This window comes from Labrus bergylta, chromosome 4 (assembly GCF_963930695.1).
Source record: "Labrus bergylta chromosome 4, fLabBer1.1, whole genome shotgun sequence".
In the NCBI taxonomy this organism is placed as follows: domain Eukaryota; kingdom Metazoa; phylum Chordata; class Actinopteri; order Labriformes; family Labridae; genus Labrus; species Labrus bergylta.
The window spans coordinates 32,550,532-32,572,179 of NC_089198.1; the positions used below are offsets into that span (position 1 = coordinate 32,550,532).

The window sequence follows — 21,648 nt, forward strand, 5'->3', positions numbered from 1 at the left end:
TATTCAGATTTACATATTTACTCAGATTCCACCTGAGGAGCTGAAATGACCACCTCTTTGATCAGTCAAACTCTTTTCTATGCTTATGTCTTTACTGCATGTTCCTGTTTGTCTCACTGTGTACATGTGTGCGTTTTAATGGTATTTGTCTGTGTGTGTGTGTAATTGCAGGGTGTGTATGCAGTGGGAAATTTCCAGCCAAGTAAGGATCGATCCAGAAGTCGACCACCACCTCCCCCCACCCTGAGAGAGCCCCCCCTCTCCTCTTTGGCCAATGTCAGCCAGTCAGCAATAAACAACAGCCACCAAGGTAAAACCATGTCAACCAGGTGTTCAAGCTGTCTCTATTTAGTTTTCTGTTGGTTAACATAAAACTACAACTTGTTTACCAACCCACTCTTCATCAAACTGAAAACACTGAAACTTAAGGACTTGGTCGACTTTAAAACCGCTCAAATCATGTACAAAGTTCAAAATGATCAGATACCGAACAGTATCCAAAAGTTTTTACAGCAGAGGGACAGTAAACACAATCTCAGAACCAGCAGTAAGGACCAACATGAAACTACACTGTATCACAGCGAAGGGTGTTAATTTATGGAACAGCTGCAGTGATGAAATTAAAACATGTAAAACATTATGACAGTTTAAACACATTTTCAAGAATAACATATTAAACAAAAATAAAAATGGGCAGTCAATGAGAAAAAATTTAATCAAAATCAGTTTTAAGGTCTGTACCATCTACCAATGAATGTGTGTAATACATTATATCTGTTGCTTTTGTTACTTTGTTATCTGTAGTATTCGACTTTATTTTGTAAAGCTTAGTCTTGGATTAATTTATTAAGCTAAAAAGATAAAAGGGATAGGACTGGATAAGTTATTTAACTTCATCCTACACCCTTTTCAAACATGGACTGGTTAAGGAAAAATAATCGAGCCACTACAGAAAGTATGCTTTGATTGCTGTTTGCTTTGTATATTGTATATTTGTATATTTTTATTTTATTTTTAAAACTTGTTGGAAATAAAAAATAAGTGAAAATATAATTAAATGAAAAGAAAATGTAAAATACTTTAATCGTAACTGTCTCTTGTAAAACATGTTATTTGTGCCAAGTGACAACCTTGTTTTGTTTTACTCTGATCAGATTTTAGAAAAGTTCATTTTACTTAACTGTCATTTAATGAATGTCACCTGATGATTCATTTTAGTAAATGGTTTGCATCCCCATTGACCTAAAGTTTCAACAAAGCCTTTTTTCAGGAAGAAGTAGAGTTTAGCCTTTCCTTTACACTTTTTAAACGCTGAGTGACAGGATGAGATCTTGGAATCAGGTTGTTTAACAGAAGGATAACAAAATCGGATAATTAGTTAGTTTCAGCTGCTGTCTCTTTAAGGCCCCCCCTCCCCACGTGCCCATTTTGATTGGCCATTGGAAGCCTTCCAGGGGGGCAGAACCAGTGCAGGGCTGATCATGTTCTGGTAGCACAGTAAAAGAAAATGGCTCCGCCTGCCTATGTAGAGGTTTGAAGGTGTCTTGTGAAAGTGTCGTGTTTAGCGCCCTCTGTGGAATTACTCCAAAATATGTTTAACCTTGTGATCTGAAACTTTGCACACCTATAAGAGTATGTTAAGGCTATCATTACTGACTGAATATTAAAGACAATGAATGGCTGACTTAGTGCAACAGTGTCTACTAGCATAGAAGTTTACTAGCTTCTCAAAAGGAAGTCTTAAAGTCGGACTGCCCGATTATAATGCATAAAGTATGTATGCTGATAAATGCTGTGAATGACATGATCAGGTCTATGCAGCGCAGTGAAACATACATTTCACAACATGGATCTGTGTGTTAAGTCAAAGAGACATGATTCCAGGTGCAGTTGTTCTTTTTCACTGATATTCTCCATAGCTGTAGAGGAGCAACAGGCTTCATGATTCAATAAAATTGAAAATCACTTGATCAATTTGGTCTATAATGACTCGCTTTCTTCTGCCGCTGAGTCATGTTAATCTTTTTAAAGTGCTATTTTAGAAATTGAGGTTCTGTGTTTATTTACAATGTTTTTAATTGAGAAAGTCATATGGTTAATGTGCATCTAAAAAAGATAATCAATGCTTTGAGGTTGTTTAAATCATTACACTCTTACTTTTAAGTTGCTATAAGAAGGTGTTAAAAAATAGAACATTTTAACTGAAAGAAAAGATTATTCAAAGAGCTGAGTACAGACAAAGGTTGAAGGTTGTTATATTTTCCATCTGTGAGCAGGAGAACTCAGATTTCTTTGTCAAAAGTTAGAAAAAAATTTGCGCTGGAAAGGGCAAAGGTTAAACTCCGTACCGAAGGCCTATGCCGACAGGCAAGTTGGGACATTCTAAGATGTCAGTAGCAACCACTGCACTACCATGACATCCATCCAACAGTATTCTTAATCAATACATCTTTTTTTTAGTATTTAAATTGATATAATCACTCTTCCTACTGTCCACATAGGTCACCTTACCTTGATTCCCAGTCAACCAGAGCCCATCATCACAAGGACCTCTTCACATACCTTGTCCCCCAACCGACCAGGGCCCCTTCTGACACGGAGTGCTTCATACCGAGAACCCTCCATGTCCAATATGAAGAGAGCCAGTGCTGAAATCGAGGTGTTAATTCCATCCAGTCCACTTGGCAACCATGATAACATGATGACCTTCAGCAGCAGCACTCTGCCACGGTAAATATTTTTAGTAAGTAAGTAAGTAAGTAAGTAAAGTTTATTTATATAGCACCTTATATTTGGAGAAAGCAGAGAAATCAATTCCCGCCATACAGCTGAAATTGACTGATCCTTGTGTTTGAGTGAGATTAGCGGTCGACAGAGGATTCGTCGATGATTTGACGATTTGGGGACATCTCTATTAAGGACACTTAGACATAACTGTTGGAGTTAAGCATTAAACCCCCAACCTTCATTGAGCCACAAACCATATCTATGACTTTAATATGTAGGGATTATCCTTATACATACATACACAAGCAACCTAAAAGAATAGTTGAAGTGACATCCATCCGTATGAGTTTTTGCATTAAAGTCTTTCTATGTGATTTTTCACTCTTAAATGTAATATAAATCAAGTAGATCCTCTGAAAATAACTCTGTGAGTCATGACTGTCTACAATGGGTGTAACACCCGAGTCCCACTGTCTGTGATGTTTTCAGAGTTTTCAGAGTCCTATCTTCACTTTGTTTACATCGCCCGGACGGCCGGCTGACTCCTCCCCTCGTGTATAAAAGTTGTTTAATTGAGGGACTAGAGAAAAGAAGAATAACATACTGTACTCACTGCTTAACTGTGTTTCTAGATCACGCTCATTTCAGGTAAATTTACATGCAGTGTGAAGATACCAGCATAATAAAGATCACTAGCATTAGCATGCTAACACAACAATGCAGCGCAAGTTGTTTTGGTTTCATGCTGGTGCTCAAGGGCGACATCTGCTGGATCAAAAAATCGCATATAAAGCCTTTAAAGTAATGGATTAATTCATGGTCATTCTTCATTAAACGTTTTTTTGTAAGTATATATAGATGCTTTAGACGTGTATTTTTTTCACAAGTAGTTTCCAGTACAGTAGTTTTACTTGTAAAGTAACATTTTTGGTTTAAGTACTTCTTCAGTAAAATATCTGAGTGCTTGAATCACATTTTTTATTATCAAAATGGGTTATCTAGTTATGTAAGCAGTGACAGAATGTGTGCATCAGAGGCCCTCGTCAAAATCATCTCCTTTCTTCTTCTTCATATAATTTCTTTTGGTCCCATTACAGTTCTCACGGAGGATCCTCATTGGAAGAGGGTCGCATTCCTCGGCGTCATGCCTCCATCCACGCCTCAATGGATTCAACGAGATCTAAACAGCTGCTCAGCCAATGGAAAAATAAAAATGACAATAGGAAGTTGTCTCTACAGGTGATGGATGGAATAAGACCAACCTCCTCGTCATCCCCCCAGAGGAACATGGAGCTTCGCTGCTCCTCTGAACCATCTGCCATGGGCCTTGAGGCAGAGCTCCGAGCCGGAACACATTTGCCTTTAGTCACTGGTCAGGAAACAGAGCTGCGTGCTGGAGCCCACATCCCAGCTCAGTACATGAAACTAGCAGCAAGCACTGCCAATCATAATCACTTGGCCCATAATGGTAGCACTGGTTTGGCTGGTGGGGCAAGAGTGTCAATCCAATCCCGGCCTGGATCCTCACAGCTGGTTCATATTCCTGAGGAGGAAAACCCCAGCTGCAGAGATCAGGAGAGCGAATCAGAGGACAGCATTATGGATGGGGGCGGGTCAGTCAGGGAAAAGTGGCTGAGAGTGGCAGAGAGAACCACCCTCCCGTGTAGACCTCTCAGTGCTGGTGGACAGCCCCGTCTTATGCAGGTAACTATCCAATTTTTTTTACCTATATATTTAGGACCCAGGGATCATTGTTAGAAGTCACACCTCTTCTGACACAATCTCTTCTTGTTTCCATTTGGTCTTTGCATAATTCATCAGACTTAATTTAAAAAGTTATTTTCCTTTAACAATGTTAGCCGACAAAATTGGTCTGTTGTGAATATTCAGCCGTAGACCAGGCGGGGGCGCCTCTTTCCTTGTACCATCTTGATTTAAAAGCTGCTGCAGCAATCTTTATCTATACAAAAAAAAAGACGTAGGATCCGACTTAGGTACAAAGTGTTCGGGTTTCTGTTTGTACGAAGTTTGTTGTCCAAAGAGTACTGAGCAATTACATATCAGCAGGCTTTGGACTTTGGATTTATTTATCTCTATGAACAGGTACCTCAATGTTTCCCAAAGGACATTTAAAGAGCCCCCTTTTTGGGGTTCTTTAATCTATGTACCTACTAAAGTATGTTCACAATAGCTAAAGTTCTAAAAAAGTGTCTGTTTTCATGTACTGCCACTCCATGCACCTGCTCGCTTCTGACTCTCTCTCTAAGGCTCTGAAGTGCCTGTCGGCTCTGCCGTAATTGGTCAGTCGCTCAGCCACTCTGGCTCAGAGGGCCGGGGAGCAAAAACATTAGCACCTTAGCACTACTGTGCTACCGCAGGCTACGGCATATCATGGGCGTGCTACAGAAGTTAATGGGCGTGCAACATGAGCTGCTGGGCTTGCCACAACGAGCCAATGGACTTAGATCAGTGATCTCACACTGACAATGACATCGGACTGACACATTTTTATCGAGGGGGGCTAGAACCGAGCGTTACATGCGGCTAATGCTACAGCTAACAGGAGGAGGTAGGAGAAGCCGTGTTTACGTGGACTTTGAATTTTTGCAAATAGATGTGCCTAAACATGCACAGAACACTTGGAAAACACACTAAAGAGCATATAAAACCAGAAAAAGCATGATATGGGCCCTTTAACAGTTAAGGTGGTATCTGTTTTGTCAGTGGAGAGGCGGGGGAGGTAAATTAAACACAAAATGACTGTGTTTAACTAACTGACTGTAATAAAAGCTGCATCATTTCAATAACAGTTTGGTCACCAAACCAATAGCGAAGCACATATTCATAGAACTGGAGTTACATTCAGTAACAGAACACATCATTCTGTGTAACAAAGTTTGTTTGTCTAAATTTGCAGCTACAGACTCCAGTGGGCTGTTACTGATACATTTCAGATTAAGGCGGCCGCCTTAACTATAATGCGCTGCAGGACACATTGTATCTGCATGCAAGTACAGTCACCAATCCATTTTGGATAAAATATTTTCAACTTGAGCAAGCAATCTGCTGATTCTGTTGCTATCATTCTGTACTGTAGGTTTCCCAACTTCCTTGAGTGCATCATAAATAATTGATGCGACCTCAGTTTGACAAACAAGCATTTCAAAGTTGCTTTCTTCTCCCCTTGTGGAAAGACCTGACAAAGCTTTTTACTTTTTACCAATCTGTATCATGATGTTGTGATTTGGTAAACTAAAGACCTGTTAATTGCCAGCCTGTTGTTTTTTTTTAGACTCATACCATTTTTGTAAGCCAGCTTGAAGCCTCTGTGTTCCTTAATATTTTCTGTTAAATTGAAAGCTACCAGAAACAGATGAAGGGATGCTTCTCCTAGAAATGACAGTGATTACTTTGCAGACATAACTGGAGGGGCCTATTTCAGAGCTGCATATAACCAGTCGATAACCATTTATGGAAGCCACAAAGACATTTCAAAATGTAAATGCAGGCTGTATGTTTTTGGACAACTTCAATCTAGTTGAAGAAGCAACATTTTAAAGAAGAGCAGGTTAGAGAAAAATAAGTTGGTATCCCAGCAGCAAAATTAGGAACAGTCATATTTCACTGTCATCTTCCTTTTTCAGGTTATAGCCTTATCCAAACAGCAGGGCCTCCTTCACTCTCCTAGATCAGAGGATGGTGGATCCATTCGGTACCGAGCCCTGACTGACCAGGATCCATCTCCACCGGCCTCTACCACCGGAGCAGTAGGAGGAGGAGGTCTGTACTGCTAACCTGTACATGTTCTCTTAAACTCGTGTTAAGTAAAACATCATGCAGCTTTTTTAAGGAATACGTGAAAGTATGGGAAACTGGCATATTAATCAATCAATGAATCTGTATTTGTATAGGACCAATTGATAACAAATGTTTGTTACAGTTTACAAAAGAGAAGGTAAAAGACCTTACTTTTGTTCTTGATTGTATCAAGACTATCTCTCCACATGTACGGGAACTCTACCACTCGGGCAGTTGATGTGGAAACTTCTTTAAGACACACCACTACATTGCCCATGCGCGGGTATAAAATGCCCAGGTGCGCATGAAGTCATTGATTCAATTATTTCCACTGTGAGCGTGAGACGTGTGAGCAGATATGAATCTTGACAGACGAACAGTGAAGATATCCACTTACCCTTGTGTGTGAGGAGGGAGAGCTGGTCTTCTGTCCCCCCCTCTGGGTTAGCTGTTTGCCTTTCTTCATTTGACTGAAAAGACTGGAGAGAGGGGTGTCATTCAGCGTACTGCACGGGAAGCTAGTAAAGGAAGCTTACCTTGTGGGACAGTGTAGTTAGGCGCCCCTCTCCCCGATGTGCAGGAGTATAGTGAGGAGTATTGCTGGGTAGCCAGATTGTGTCCGAAAAGCATAATCACAAAGCATGACATGTTGTTATCGAATAGCCTGACAAAGAAAAAGAAGGAAAAAAAAGCGGATAAGGCTTGAGCGAAAACACAAAACAGAGAAGGCTAACCGCTAGTTAGCCTACTGCTAGAGTGCCTACTTCCTGGTCTGCTCTGTGGCGTCAGTTTGGCATCCCAGGAGGTTCCTCCTTCCATGGGCTGTAGTGCGAAAATGCTCATGACAATGACTATTTTGTGTTCTGTTAAGGTGTTGAACATGCAATGAGAGTTAGGGATAACCCATTTTCATGTATGAGATCGAATGTAAACTCCATTGGATCTGCAGAGTCCCTCTGCACCTTTAAGAAAAAGCTAAAGAGCCAGCTCTTTCATGAATACCTACTAACTTAATGATGATGGTCTCCATATTATTGATGATGATGATGATGGTAATGACGATGGATTTTGTTTGATAACGATGACTTATAAGATGGTTTCTATACTGATTAGAGCTCTCAAGAACTGCCCTCAATGTTGTGCTTTGCCTCTGGTCACTTCCTGTCAGCACCTGTGTGTCCAATCAAACTCAAAGCTGATCGTTTGCTCTTACTGACATTGTTCCCTTTTTTCTAGATCCTTGCTTGTGTTGTACTTGCTCTCTGATGTACGTCGCTTTGGATAAAAGTGTCTGCTAAGTGAATTGTAGAGTTGTTTGTCAACACGACAGAGAGAGGAATGCCATCATGTGTTCATAAAACAGCCACATCCTCCTGCTCAGGGACCGTAGCCAGCCAAGCGCTAGGTCTGCTGTGGCGGTGTAGGGTCTGGCCGGCAAAGATGGCTTTGCAGCCGTCTACCTGGGTAGTTAGCGCATGTCGTCACAACACTACGAGACAGGAAACTAAGATAAGATAAGATAAGATATACTTTATTCATCCCAGCAGGGACATTTAGGTGTTCCAGCAGCCAGCATACATACAAACACACAACACAACACATATATACATACATATCCCACTCATACAAAAAAACATGAGCCCACAATACAGTTTGATATATGATATATGCAACTCAGGCTAAAGTTTAAAAGTTGAAATGTCTTCTGTCCTTACTTAAAGGGGAGTCGTTATAAAGTGCAATTGCAGTAGGTAAAAAAGCATTTTTTAAATCTGTCCTTTTTGCAGCTTAGCTGCCGTAGCCTCCCACTAAAAACACTCTTTTGTTCACACACAAGATAGTGTAAGGGATGCATGTTATTGTCCATAATGTTCAACAGTTTCTGTATCATCCTTCTCCCCATCACCACCTCCAGGGGCTTCACAGCAGTCCCCAGCACAGAGCCAGCCCTCCTAATCAGCTTGTTAAGATTTTTAGAGTTACAAGCCCTGATGCTGCTGCCCCAACAGACGGCTGCAAAGAAAATGGCACTTGCCACAACAGTCTGATAAAACATGGCTAACATTTTGCTACACACATTAAAAGACCTAAGCTTCCTCAAGAAGTACAGTCTGCTCTGACCCTTCTTGTAGACAGCCACTGTGTGGTGCTTCCAGTCCAGTTTATTGTTCATGTGCACCCCCAAGTATTTATAGCACTCCACCACATGCACCTCATCCCCAAGGACAGAGATGGTGCTTAGCTCAGGCCTGTCCCTCCTAAAGTCCAACACCATTTCCTTGGTCTTTGTTACATTTAACACCAGGTGGTTCTTCCCACTCTATGCAACAAAGTTATCCGCCAGCATCCTGTATTCTGTCTCCTCTTCACCACTGATACACCCTACTACCACAGTATCGTCTGAGAACTTCTGTAAGTGACAAGCCTCAGAGTTATACTGGAAGTCTGAGGTGTATAGTGTGAAGAGGAAAGGGGACAGCACAGTCCCCTGTGGTGCTCCTATGCCACTGACCGCCCGCTCAGACACAGACCTCCCCAGCCTCACAAACTGTGGTCTGTGAGTCGGGTAATCCATGATCCATGATGTTGTGGTGGTGTCTACCTGCATCAGCTCCAGCTTCTCACGGAGCAGTACTGGCTGTATGGTGTTAAAAGCACTTGAAAAATCCAAAAACATAATCCTCACAGTGCTACCAGACTTGTCTAGGTGAGAGTGGGCTCTGTGGAGTAGGTAGATGATGGCGTCCTCAACCCCCACCCTTGGGCAGTATGCAAACTGCAATGGGTCCAGGTAGCTGGTCATCTGTGGTCTCAGGTGGGCCAAGACCAGCCTCTCAAGTACCTTCATGATGTGCGATGTTAGGGCAACTGGTCTGTAGTCATTGAGGGCAGAGGGAGAGGGTTTCTTGGGAACCAGAACAAGGCAGGATGTTTTCCACAGTACTGGCACCCTCCCCTGGCTGAGGCTGAGGTTGAAAAGATGCTGTAGAATGCCACATAGCACAGGCTTTCAAAACCCTGGGGCCTTGTTCTGGCCGAGTCTCTCGAGCTGCATTCTCACCTGGCTACTGGAGACAGACAGACAGGCCAGAGAAGTGTGGGGTAGGGGTGGGGCATGGTGGGGATCAGAGCATGTTGGGGGGGCAGTGGGTGCCGTCCGGGTAACTTGCGGGGAGGGGAAGGCCTTTGTGAGGGGGGAGGATGTAGGGTCTGTTTGGCTATCAGGGGCCAGGGAGGTAGCCAAAGGCCTCGTGCTGAACCTATTGAAGAACACGTTCATCTCATTGGCCCTTTCCTGACTACCTTCTGCCTGATTTCCTTTCACCTTGAAGCCGGTTATGGTTTTCATACCGTGCCACATATTCCTTATGTTGTTCTGCTGGAGCTTGCTCTCCAGCTTCCTCCTGTATGCCTCCTTGTTTTCTCTCAGCCTCACCCTCAACTCTCTCTGTACACTCTTCAGCAACTCACTGTCACCGTCCCTGAATGCCTTCTTCTTTTTATTTTGCAGACATTTTAAATCACTGGTGATCCAGGGTTATTCACAAGCAGAGCAATCCCCCCTCCTCTCTTTTTACCGCTCAGCCTGTGATCCCGGTCAGCCCATACAGTCATAAATCCATTCATTGTTGTGTTTGCGTCCGGAATATTCTCCTGCATCCATGTCTCGGTGCACATTCAACTGCATTCTCGGTATTCACGCTGTGATCTTATGAGTGCTCCGAGTTCGTCCACCTTGTTCACCAGCGACCTCACATTCCCCATGACAATCGAGGGGATGCAGGGCTTGAACCTTCTCCTCCTTGCTCTCCTTATAACACCGGATCTGCATCCTCTGCATCTTCTCCTTAGCTGCTCTGGGATTTGGTGTCTCATTCCCGTCAAAGGTAGTGGTTTGGAGAGTGCTAACAGCTGGTCGCGCGTGTAAACAATAACGTTAGTATGCGTTGGCATACTGTCCCGACACAAAAAAATATATAAAAACGGTAAAAACTAATGAAACTCGACTAAGCCACTTAGTGTCCATCTTGACTAACTCATAGGCTATGACAGGTGACTTGACACTTAACAAAACAATTTAAAAACACTTAAAACGCAAGACAAAAAACGGAGCCGCTGCAACAGGCTGCCACTAGCGCGGCGCCATGACAACGGTCCAGGGGAGCGTTATGGGCTCAGGCAAGAGAAGGAGGGTGATTTGCTCCCCTTGGGACAGCAGGAGGGAGTCTTCGGGGGAGCGTGAGCTGCAAGGACATCTCCCTTACAGCATTAAATGTAGAGCTGCTGCTGCTCTCAATGTGGAGATGCCATCTGATCAGGTGCCTGGGCCCTCCCTCTTTGCTGATTGGGCTGGGCTCACTCGCCCTCAGATACCTCTTCTCCCTGACTTCAAAGATGTAGTTCGACAGCAGTTTCAGATACTGGAAGCAGGTGCTAGTCGCTGGACTTTACATTATCGATGTCCAGTGGCGATCCACAATCGGGAGAGGATAGGCTTTAGGCCGTTACCTCCAGTGGCAGCCCTGGTGTCTCCATCTACCTCAGTTTTTGGGAAGGGTGGCTGTCCTAGCAAGAACTGCAGCGCAATAGATGCCTTGCTTACCGAAATGCTATCCATTATGGAGGTGTCTCTTGTACCTGGGACTAGGCCCACAGAGACACCTGCACACCAGGTCGCCAGTCACAACACCTGCCAACATCTCAAAAGGTAAGTATGATAGTCCAGTACTGGCTCCCTGACTTCTCATTCCAAATCCCGAATGCCAGATCCTGGGTGGAGGTGTTCAAGGAGTGGCATCTGCTCTGTCTCCTATGTGTCTTATAGGGTTCCCAAACATATAGAATGTGTAATTCTGCTGAGAGATAGTATTGATATGAGAATGTATGGTTGGCTCTCTGAGGGAAGAAACTGTCTCTCCAACACGTGGCCGCTCGGACACATTACATAGCAAACACTGCAATCAGTGTGTAAATGTGATGTGAATGGGTAGGTGTGACCTGTGATGTGAAAGCACTTTGAGTAGTCAAAAGACAAACACTTAGGAATCATGAAATGTGATGAATGTTCCTTGGTAGTTATTTAGAGTCATTATTCAGATGTTCATTTGTCTTGTTTTTTTAGGTGGAGGTTTGGAAAGAAGTGGCAGTATAGTCCGGGTTGACGCCCATCCAGAGTCCAGATCAAACAAACCTGTGGTGAGACCTCCAAGCAGAGACGGAAGTGGCTCCTGGCGCTGGAAACCACCGGATCAACGAGCTTCACTTCATCAGTCGGCTTTCAACCTGAATGACCTGAACAGAAATACAGACAGCTGTGACTCGCTGAGGGATGGAGGGTCGGTGGACGGGCGGAGGAGTGTAACAGGGACCGAAATGGAGAGTGGATATGGTGGAGATGGAGGGGCAGGGGGGGGAGGTGAAATGGGAGAGGGTGGAGGAATCTTATACACAAACCATCCACATATGGTACATCCTCTTCATCCCTTACATCCAAACAACCCCAACAACTTCCAGCACCCCAATCTAAACCCCAACAGTCCCAATAATCCTCATTTTAATAACACTCAATTAAACTTCAACCCCACTTCTAACTCCGGCATGACGTTTATCCAGACTGAGACCTTTGCTCCACCCTTCCACCCTCACCCTCAAGCCATCACTACCATCAGGGTGACTCCAGTGGAGGGAACCGCTCCCAGCAGTGACGGTGGCTCAGATTCTCAATCTGTTGCCTCATCCAGTCGCGAGTCCACCCTGAGGAGGCAGAGTGGCTCCCACATCATCCAGGTCCCGGATCGCGGTCCCCCTCCTGACCTCCACAACAACCACCGCCTTTGTGACGACAGTAACCGCATCGACAATGTAAGCTGCAACCGTTTCCACGAAAACCTTCGAAGTTTTCAGGAAAACCCGATCCATTTCAACCACCCCAACCACCACAACAGGCAGTTTCAAGGGATGTATGGCCGTCCAAGTCCAACCCCTCCCCCCACATTACCTCGCCCTATCCTAACTCACACTCCACCTCCTAATTTAGGGTTGGCATATAAAGAATGACCCCCTTAAGGGATGAGATCATCTATTTACACCTGCTACTTGACCAGTTCAAATTCTCAATGGAGTTTTGGCTAAATCTGCCACCAGACAGGGTCAGCAAATAAGGGATGGCCAATCTGTCCCAAAAGCATCCCAGCTGGTTTAATACCTTACTGAATAGATGTTTTGTCTCTGAAGGATTAAAACCTACAAGCAATAGGTTCACTATTCACTTTGAATCACAAGCCATACAAGCAAAATCAGCGCTGCCCCTGATCTCCAACTGACCATTAAGAGAGGACTATGGCCAGGGCTCAATGTGAGGGGTGAGTTTGATCCAGTGCTTTTACTGTTTTGACGTCGGACTGCTGGCAAAACCAGTCTTTCTTTTGATGTACTATGCTGAGTTGAATTGGATCACAGGCACTCAAGCCTCCTTGTTCTATCTCACTCCTCCCTGTCAGTAAGGATGGGTGCAGCCTGACAAGTCTGCCCCCGCTTTCCCCCCAACTGCTGGCTCAGCTGTAAATGGGCTAACGCTTTTGTGCCAACATTCATACATACATTTATTACATGCTTTCATTCTGTTGTCAAGCACATGTAATGAAATCGATAAACATATATATAAACTTTATAATTAAACCACTGGCCATTAGATGCATTCAAAGCCTATAATAGTGCTGTTTGTACATATGTTTGTGGGTGCCCACAGTCTAGTGTTTCTGGGCTACAAGATTTTTTATATTGACTATAACAGTGTCTATTAGTTAATGGTGATAGTGTTTGTGTCAGAAAAGAACAATATAAGGGGAATATAAAGTGTTTTAAATATGGTCAAATAGCATTCAATGGTTTTACATATTTTCTTTTGTTAATGTGCAGTATATGAATTATGCTTACTGTGTCGTAGCTGAACTGTACACTGACACTTGCAGCTTGGGAATCATCTGAACAAACAAAGATTGTATAAGAAAAAGGAAGACATAAAATGATATCCAGATAATTAAAGTTTGGAAAATAAGTGTTGATATTTTGAGATGAAACAGGCAAGGATAAAGTTTAAGTTTAGTGTAGAAAAAGTCTGATTTTTTTATAGGAATATTTCTGGTTTTAATAAGAATGTAAATGAGACTGTTATGAAATATATTTTAAAAAAATACAATATGGCAAAAATACTGCAATAAATTTACAACGAACAGAGTCAGTTTGTGATTTTGAGAAAAGGTCTAAAACATTGAATATAATAAGAATACAATAAAATAAAGAATCATTGCTTTGTTAAAGATGTAATTTAAGTAAAAGTCAAGCTGTTACAAGAATAATGTTTCTTTCAAGAATAATATTAAAAATGTATTATTATTTTAAGTATAAAGTTAATTTATAAAATAAACATTACATAGAGTTATAATTTATAACTTACAAAAATAACATTACACTACTTTGTGTTTTAATGTTTAAAGAAAGTCATGACACCATACTCGAACAAATGTCACAGCGCGCTTTAGAAATAAGTCTGTATTTCAAGAAATAGAATGTAAATATATATATGATGTATTTTATGTAAAGTAACATTTTTTTATATTTAAGAAACAACAAAGTGTTTGTGTTTCATGTTTGTCTACTTTTCATTCCCAGAATCTGAGAGAACAATGAAAACTTTTGAACCAACAACCCACCCACAGTTCGGCTGCTCTCACCACAAATTATTTTAAGAAATTTAAGTTATTACTCCAAATATATTTTTTAAAATTCTCTAAATAATGAATGTTGAAAAATAGCTCTGGCACTTTTTATACAGTGAAAAACAAAGCAATGAATCAATTTTTCCTTAAACAGCGGGACGGTTTCCTGTTTTAATTTTGCAGATTGTCATCATCAAACTATGAAGGATAGATGTCACGATACCAGAACTTTATTTTGGGGCTGTTTTTTCCTATTTTCATTTGTACTGTGCGGGTGTGGTTGAATTAAACACATTTAGAAATGTGTATTCAATGAATGTTCAAAAAGTATTAATCAAATGTGTATGCTTTAAATATATTATTTACTGACGAGCAGACTTATCATTTTCTTAACCCAGTGTTTACATTCTTTAACTTAGTGCCCAAGTGCCATCAGAAGCGTTATGTGGCTGTGGGCTAGTCGCATAGATATCATGTGATGGTGCCATGACTCCCAGAAGTCAGCGTTTTCATAGAAATATGCCTTGCAACACACAGATTCTCTTATTTGGATCATGTTGATTATGACAAGCACAAAAAACTGATTGTTCACAGTTTATCAATTGAATGGCCAAAGTTTGTATTTATAGCTGTGTACAGATAAACCTCCCACTTCTGAGTCAGATCTGTTGCTTTCATTAACTTTTTAGTGAGGATGTTGGAGATGAAGATGATGCTGCTATGGGCATTGTAAAATGCTGTTAATGTGTTGATGTTTTGTTATGTAAAGGTTAGTATAGAGGACTTTAAATATGATATTTTAATGGTGTATTATAGACAGTATTTTAGTTAAATGAGCTGATATATGAACATATTTGGATGATTATAACTGATGGTTTTGAATCGCCAGTCTATGCTTCTTTAAATGCATTGATGTGTTTTGTGCAGATTCTTTTTTTTTTACCTGGAACTCATGTAAGATCTTACAAGAAAGAACTCTGATTGGTCAACTGGAAACACTTAGATTTTATAAAGTTTTCTGTGCCCAAGCCTGTGGCCTTAGATATATTTGGTTATTCTGTAAGCTTCATTGGGGTCAAAGCCACGGCACACATTGATGGAGTCCTATTGACTTTGTTTACATTTCTGACACTGTTATTTTTCTCTGCTACATAAGGTTTCTACACACACGCACACGCACACGCACACGCACACGCACACGCACACGCACACGCACACGCACATGCACACAAATAAAAGATGGTACTCGACCTGAAATCAACTGAAACAATTATGTTGAACTTCTGCCTCTCCTAACCAATATGACTCTTAACTTTGTAAATTGTTCTGCCATAAATCTTTCAATCTTTATTTGTGTAGCGTCAACTCATAACATAGGGTGCAGCTCTGAACTGCTTGAACAATCCAATCATATTCAGGGTCATTTACAGATTTCACTGATCTTAAGATGAAAAAGAAATTCAATTCCCTCCATCCATTTCATTTAAAACAAACTATACATTTTTTTACTAAATGAGTCAGCACAGTCACCGAAAGTTGTAAGCTACATTAAACAGTCCTGAAGGCGAATTTACACAGAATCAGAATATGGTTAAAAGGATTCAGATTTGTAAGAAAATCTTTTTTACTTCTTGAAAAATGAAAAAAAGATACATGTATTTAGTGTGCAATCTGCCTGGACCTTGATGGATGCTGCTTGCTGCTGTTCTCTGTGGTTTTGATTCTGTCACCTGTGATTTGGCCCGATGAGACCTTAAATGACCCTAAAGAGAACAATCAGAAGCAGGTGTGATCATTTGAAAGTGATTAACAGCTGTAACGTATAAGCCTAATCATCATATAACCTGAAACAATATAATGAACACTTTAGCAGCATGACAGTTATTCTATGGAACAAACGTTGCTTTGTTTTTTTACAGTTTAAGGTCAAATCAAATGACAGAAATAATCCTTAAATAATAAGATGAACGTACTCCAGACGAGGGCCGGTGTTTATGTTCACAAGGTGCATTTCATTTATCTGTTGATGTTAATAACAAATATTTATTAATAATTTATACTTTATTGATCCTGTGAGGGGAAACTCGGTTTTACACTCTTTTTAATGAACATGAACACAAACACATACACAAACAGGATCCTATGGACGTGCATTAATGGAGAGGTGTCAGAGTGAGGGGAGGGGCTGCCCACAGCGAGCGCTCCAGAGCAGTTTTGGGGTGTTGTGGATGTGAATGTTGTGAATGAAGATAACGTGAAGCTTAGATTACTTTAGGATCTAGAGATGTTTTAGAGCCCCATGAGAGTTAAACTGACTCCCCTCATATATCCCACAAAGTTTGCTTTGGTGGACATGCTGGATGTTGAAACCATGTTCAGGCAACTTATGAACCCTTAAAAGAAAGTTTGGAGTTCAGTGATTGAATTGATTCTAAATATCGAGTTAGAATAGAATTACTTTATTGATCCCAAACTGGGTAATTGTAGCGTTACAGCAGCAGGTTATCCAAACACACAATATGAGCAAATAAACACAGTATAATATTAAATACAAAGTAAATACACACTAAAAATATCAAAACTAAGAATGAGAATATACTGGTCTTAAATATGAGAAGATTAAATACAACATACTTTGCTGGAGATAGATGTAAAGTTGATGGACAGACATTGACTAAGATATTTGTGATTAGTGAAACACTGCTTTTTATACTGTATCTCTTTGTCAAATGAATTGCCAACCTCCACGTTAACCACCTGAACTACGAGCCAGTGGTTTCGACCATGACATCAGGAATAGGACTGACACTTGGCATTTCTATTGCAAGTCAGTAGGGAAACCAGCTGCTGTATTTCTGCACATCGTTTCATGACTTTCCGTGAATCACCGCTGTTGCCTCACAGTCGACAGGTCAGATCAGCGACAGTTTAAGAGATCCTGATCTCAATGGGTTCTTTATCTGGTTAAATAAAGGTTAAATAAAAACATAAAAAAAAGTTGATCATTTCATTAATATTTATGTGCTTTCTGGCTGGGAGTAGACAGAGAAGATTGATATCAATCTCAACTGTGTTTGTTGAGCAAAGAGTGCTAAGCTCAGAACAAAGATGAGTTCAGATTGAAGGTGAACAGTTTGCCTGGCTGGCTCTGGAGATACACTTTCCAAAACCTCTACGATAACTCATAACCTCGACACATAGATAAATGTGACAGTGGAACTTCTTTTTGGGAGCGTTTTGTGTTTGACCAGTTCTCTTCTAAATAACGTTTCACAATTTCTCTGAAAACAATCAAGACGTTTGATTTTCATAAGGATTGTCCAACAAGACAACTTGTAACTTTGTAATGAAATGTAATGCAATGCTATTAATTGTCATTTTAAATATAATCCACAATTATCTTTTTCAAAAATATAACGGTGAACTGATTCTGTAATCTGCCTTACTGGATTCTCGTTGTGATTTTTTTTATATATACAGATTTGAAATCAGTTGATATGAGATACTATCTGTTTATAATGACTAAACATATTAACTTTTGCAGTTTATATTGCTGTAAATAGACATTTGTATCTTAATGCTTATGGGTATATCTTGTTTGTGCACATTAATTGCTGGTTTGAGTTGTTGGCTCTTTGGAAAATGCTCATGCAGTAAAATCTATCATCAGCCAGTCAATCAACCTTCAGGTCCATCCAAACTCAACCTGAAAACAGACACCAGGCGTCATGATGACTTTTATGTACTGCTTGATTTGATAGAAGATTGTCGTATGTGATAAATATTCTCGTAAATTCATCTGTTGGATTGAAAGATGGCCTTACACTTGTGTTGTACACCTCAAGACTTTCATGTTTATAGAAAGGGTAAAATGTAAAATCGTGTTTTCATGTGAATACATTGGAACTCAAGTTTCTGTTGGTTAGCTAATCATTCCATTTCCTTCAGTTACACAGGAGCTTTCAAGATGACAGCACACAAAAAATGGTGTGTTGTCACTGAAAACAGCCAACTAACCAAAACCACATCCACACTGTGTGCACGAGCAAGCTGTGAGAGATTCTTTATTTTCACTATTTAAACTTCAGTATTTGTTCTTATAACTATCTCTCATTTTAATGACCCTGTAAATTGTCAAAGCTTGCACTCTGTCCTTGAACAGACACCATGTCAGGTTATTACCTGGGATGCCACACTATCTGAAAGATGTGTGCATACCTGGTGAAAGCAAATCTCATACATTCTCTGTCACAACCCAAACTTTGAATGAAGAAACATTTTATGAAACATTTTTTCTTTCCTGCCCACCTGAAAGATCTGGAGTCAACAGAACTTTTTGATTGACGCATGTTTTCAAACAAATTCATGTCTGACTTTTTTTTGGAACTCATTGATTTCATTGTTTTTATTTTGAAGGTTAACTGCAGTGCGGATGACTGTGAACAAGCACTAGAGTGACAGTGTACTGATACTGACATGCTAAAGTATCTGTTTTCCAGTGGTGACTCTGTGATAAAATAAAAGTTTGATATCAAATAAGTAAGTTTGGTTTTTACCCGTTTAACTCTGTTTTCTGTTCCTGGCTTCATATTTCTGGAATCTGGTTGCCTCTGCAAGTGTGCCGAGCAATGTTGGAGAAAGAGAGGTGTGCCAAATGGGAGATAGAAAGGAGGGACTTGAGAAAGGGCACCAAGGAATGTTCTCATAGTATATTTGGTAGTGTGGTTTTTACTACATCACTACCAGAGACCTCCGAGACCAAGATAGACCAAGTGTTAGGATCGAGTCAAGACCAAGATTCATAAATACCAATGAAACAAAATCACGAGATTGATCAAATGAAAGAGTCCTTTTTTCAATTTAAGTTTGTTTTAATTAAATGTGATGGCAACAAACAAGGTCTTACGTCTTCAAAGCATTACAATGCAAATTATTTAAAGCCACATTCCCTTGACAAGTCCAGATAACCTTTCATTATATCTTGAAATGAGGTCTTAATCTGGATTCTTCAGGTGAATGTGGCTTATAATAAGTGTAAAGACATATTTGGACTAGAAATTAGATAACTAGGCTTGTTATTTGAGTTTTTGCAGGTGTCTGATGCTTAAGACACCTGCATAGATTTTGAAAGGGGCAAATCATTGAGTGACCTATATCAGATAAACTCTTCATGGTTTTGGAAACAAAGCTTAATAACAGAAGATTTTGCGGACATCTCCGGCATGGACACAGACTCTACTGCTGTCGTCTCCATCCACTCCCGCTTGTGTGCAGGGGGCGTGTCACTCACTGATACCATAACACCAGGAAGGTTGTGGCCGTAACCAGGGGGGAAAGTCAAACTACCAAAGACTTGAAGTTATTCGTTGTTTAAGAATTGGGACATTTTCCTTCTGATCACAGTAACACATTTTTTTAAAAGCCTAGCTGGAAGGTCAGGGGTTCGATCCCCAGCTCCTGCAGCAACATGTTCAATGTGTCCTTGGGCAAGACACTTAACCCTAAGTTGCTCCCGCTGCTTCGTTGGCGGCATTTGAATGTGTATGAATGGATGAGTTAATAATGATGGACTCTTTACTCAGCAACCTCTACCATCAGTGTGTGAATGAATGAGTTAATACTGATGGACTCTTTACTCAGCAACCTCTACCATCAGTGTGTGAATGAATGAGTTAATACTGATGGACTCTTTACTCAGCAGCCTCTACCATCAGTGTGCGAATGTGTATGAATGGATGAGTTAATACTGATGGACTCTTTACACAGCAGCCTCTACCATCAGTGTGTGAATGTGTATGAATGGATGAGTTAATACTGATGGACTCTTTACTCAGCAGCCTCTACCATCAGTGTGTGAATGTGTATGAATGGATGAGTTAATACTGATGGACTCTTTACTCAGCAGCCTCTGCCATCAGTGTGTGAATGTGTATGAATGGATGAGTTAATACTGATGGACTCTTTACTCAGCAGCCTCTACCATCAGTGTGTGAATGTGTAGGTGTGACCTGTGGTGTAAAAACAATTGAGTGGTCAGAAGACCAGAAAAGCACTTTACAAGCTCAAGTCCATTTACCATTTAATATCTACCAGTAGTGGTCTTGATCGGTCTTATTTATAATCCAGAGTCCATCCAGTCTGAGACCGAGACCAGACTGAGTGTAAATGCTTTCAATACCAAGACTGAGATCAAGACCGGTCTCAGAAATGTACTCTATTATTATAGCAGCCATTCTATGGTAACATGAATAGTCCAAGAAGAGTATTACCATCTGTTTAGGCTACTGTGCCATTGTAGACATCATAAATAAAAGGAATAAATAATTTAGTTCATGTGGAGGATCCCCCTGGTTTCTGTCCAACACGATTTCATCAAAGGAGCATCCCCCATCCCCAGCCATGAAGACTCTATCACTTACTCAAAATCTGTGACATGCCACTTTGGGAGTACCGGCATGCAAGTGCTGTTCATGGCATGCCAGTTTGCCAGTGACATGTACGCTTAGTTTAGGGATATGAAGTTCAGTGGTATATGCTGTTTCCAATGCCATGCCTCCAGAATCGCCCATCTTCTACCACCATGAGGCATTTTTAAATGAATATCAGTTGACTTGCTTTACAAAATGTACTGCTATAAAGGAGTACTTTATTTTCTTTATTGGCTAAATTGACTGTTTAACCGTTTGGTATCTCCGTGATGACAGTAGGTTTATGTACATAAGCTGATCCCAGTTAGCCTAGCCAGTCAGATTAACTGCTGGCAGAAAGTGTGATCCTACTTGTACCCATCAAACTTTTTGTCATTCACATCTCTAGAAAGCCACGTAAAGAAGAGATGGAAACCTTTCAGTCTGAACTGTTTTATCATGAGACGGCTGGAAAACATATTCTAAATTAATACACAGTATTATGTTTCCTCCTATTGTGCCAGTTTTCACTGGTCCAGCGCCATGTGCCAGTCTGACTGGCATGCTGGGATCTAGGCAGACTTTTCAGAGAACTAATCAGCAAAAGAGCTTACATATTGAAAATAACTACAGTGTTCTATGAAATGTGTGAGTTGTTTTCTCTCACACTGCCACAGAACCACTAAATAATGTACACTAATACTGAAGCCAAAAAAAGTAATGCGAAAGTTACTCTCCCTAGTAACTAGTTACTTTTTTAATACAAAACTCAGTGACTCAGTGACTTTTTGATAGTTACCAACCAGTATCTGTGTTACCAATTTTCAGTAACTTGGCCATCACTGCTCATCTCCCACCTCTATTACAGAGACCCAGCAGTCTGGTCATCCTCAACTTGTATACCTCTTTCGTCTAGACATGCAACCTAAGTTTGAATCAGTCAGCAGCGACATCCACTCAACACTAATCACTCAAACTTTCAGCCTCACTTTTGGTTT

At 40.8% G+C, this 21,648-nt stretch overlaps 1 protein-coding gene across 1 annotated transcript in view; it reads left to right on the forward strand.

Moving 5' to 3' along the window:
* LOC109981168 (phospholipid phosphatase-related protein type 4-like) overlaps positions 1 to 15,443 on the forward strand; it is a 38,746-nt gene extending 23,303 nt beyond the window's left edge. Inside the window, exons 7-11 of the mRNA XM_020629842.3 lie at positions 172 to 310; positions 2,502 to 2,730; positions 3,825 to 4,431; positions 6,372 to 6,507; positions 11,648 to 15,443. Coding sequence (XP_020485498.1) covers positions 172 to 310; positions 2,502 to 2,730; positions 3,825 to 4,431; positions 6,372 to 6,507; positions 11,648 to 12,582 — 2,046 coding nt within the window. The 3' untranslated portion in view covers positions 12,583 to 15,443. The remainder of the gene's footprint in view (positions 1 to 171; positions 311 to 2,501; positions 2,731 to 3,824; positions 4,432 to 6,371; positions 6,508 to 11,647) is intronic.
* Positions 15,444 to 21,648: the final 6,205 nt, after the last annotated feature.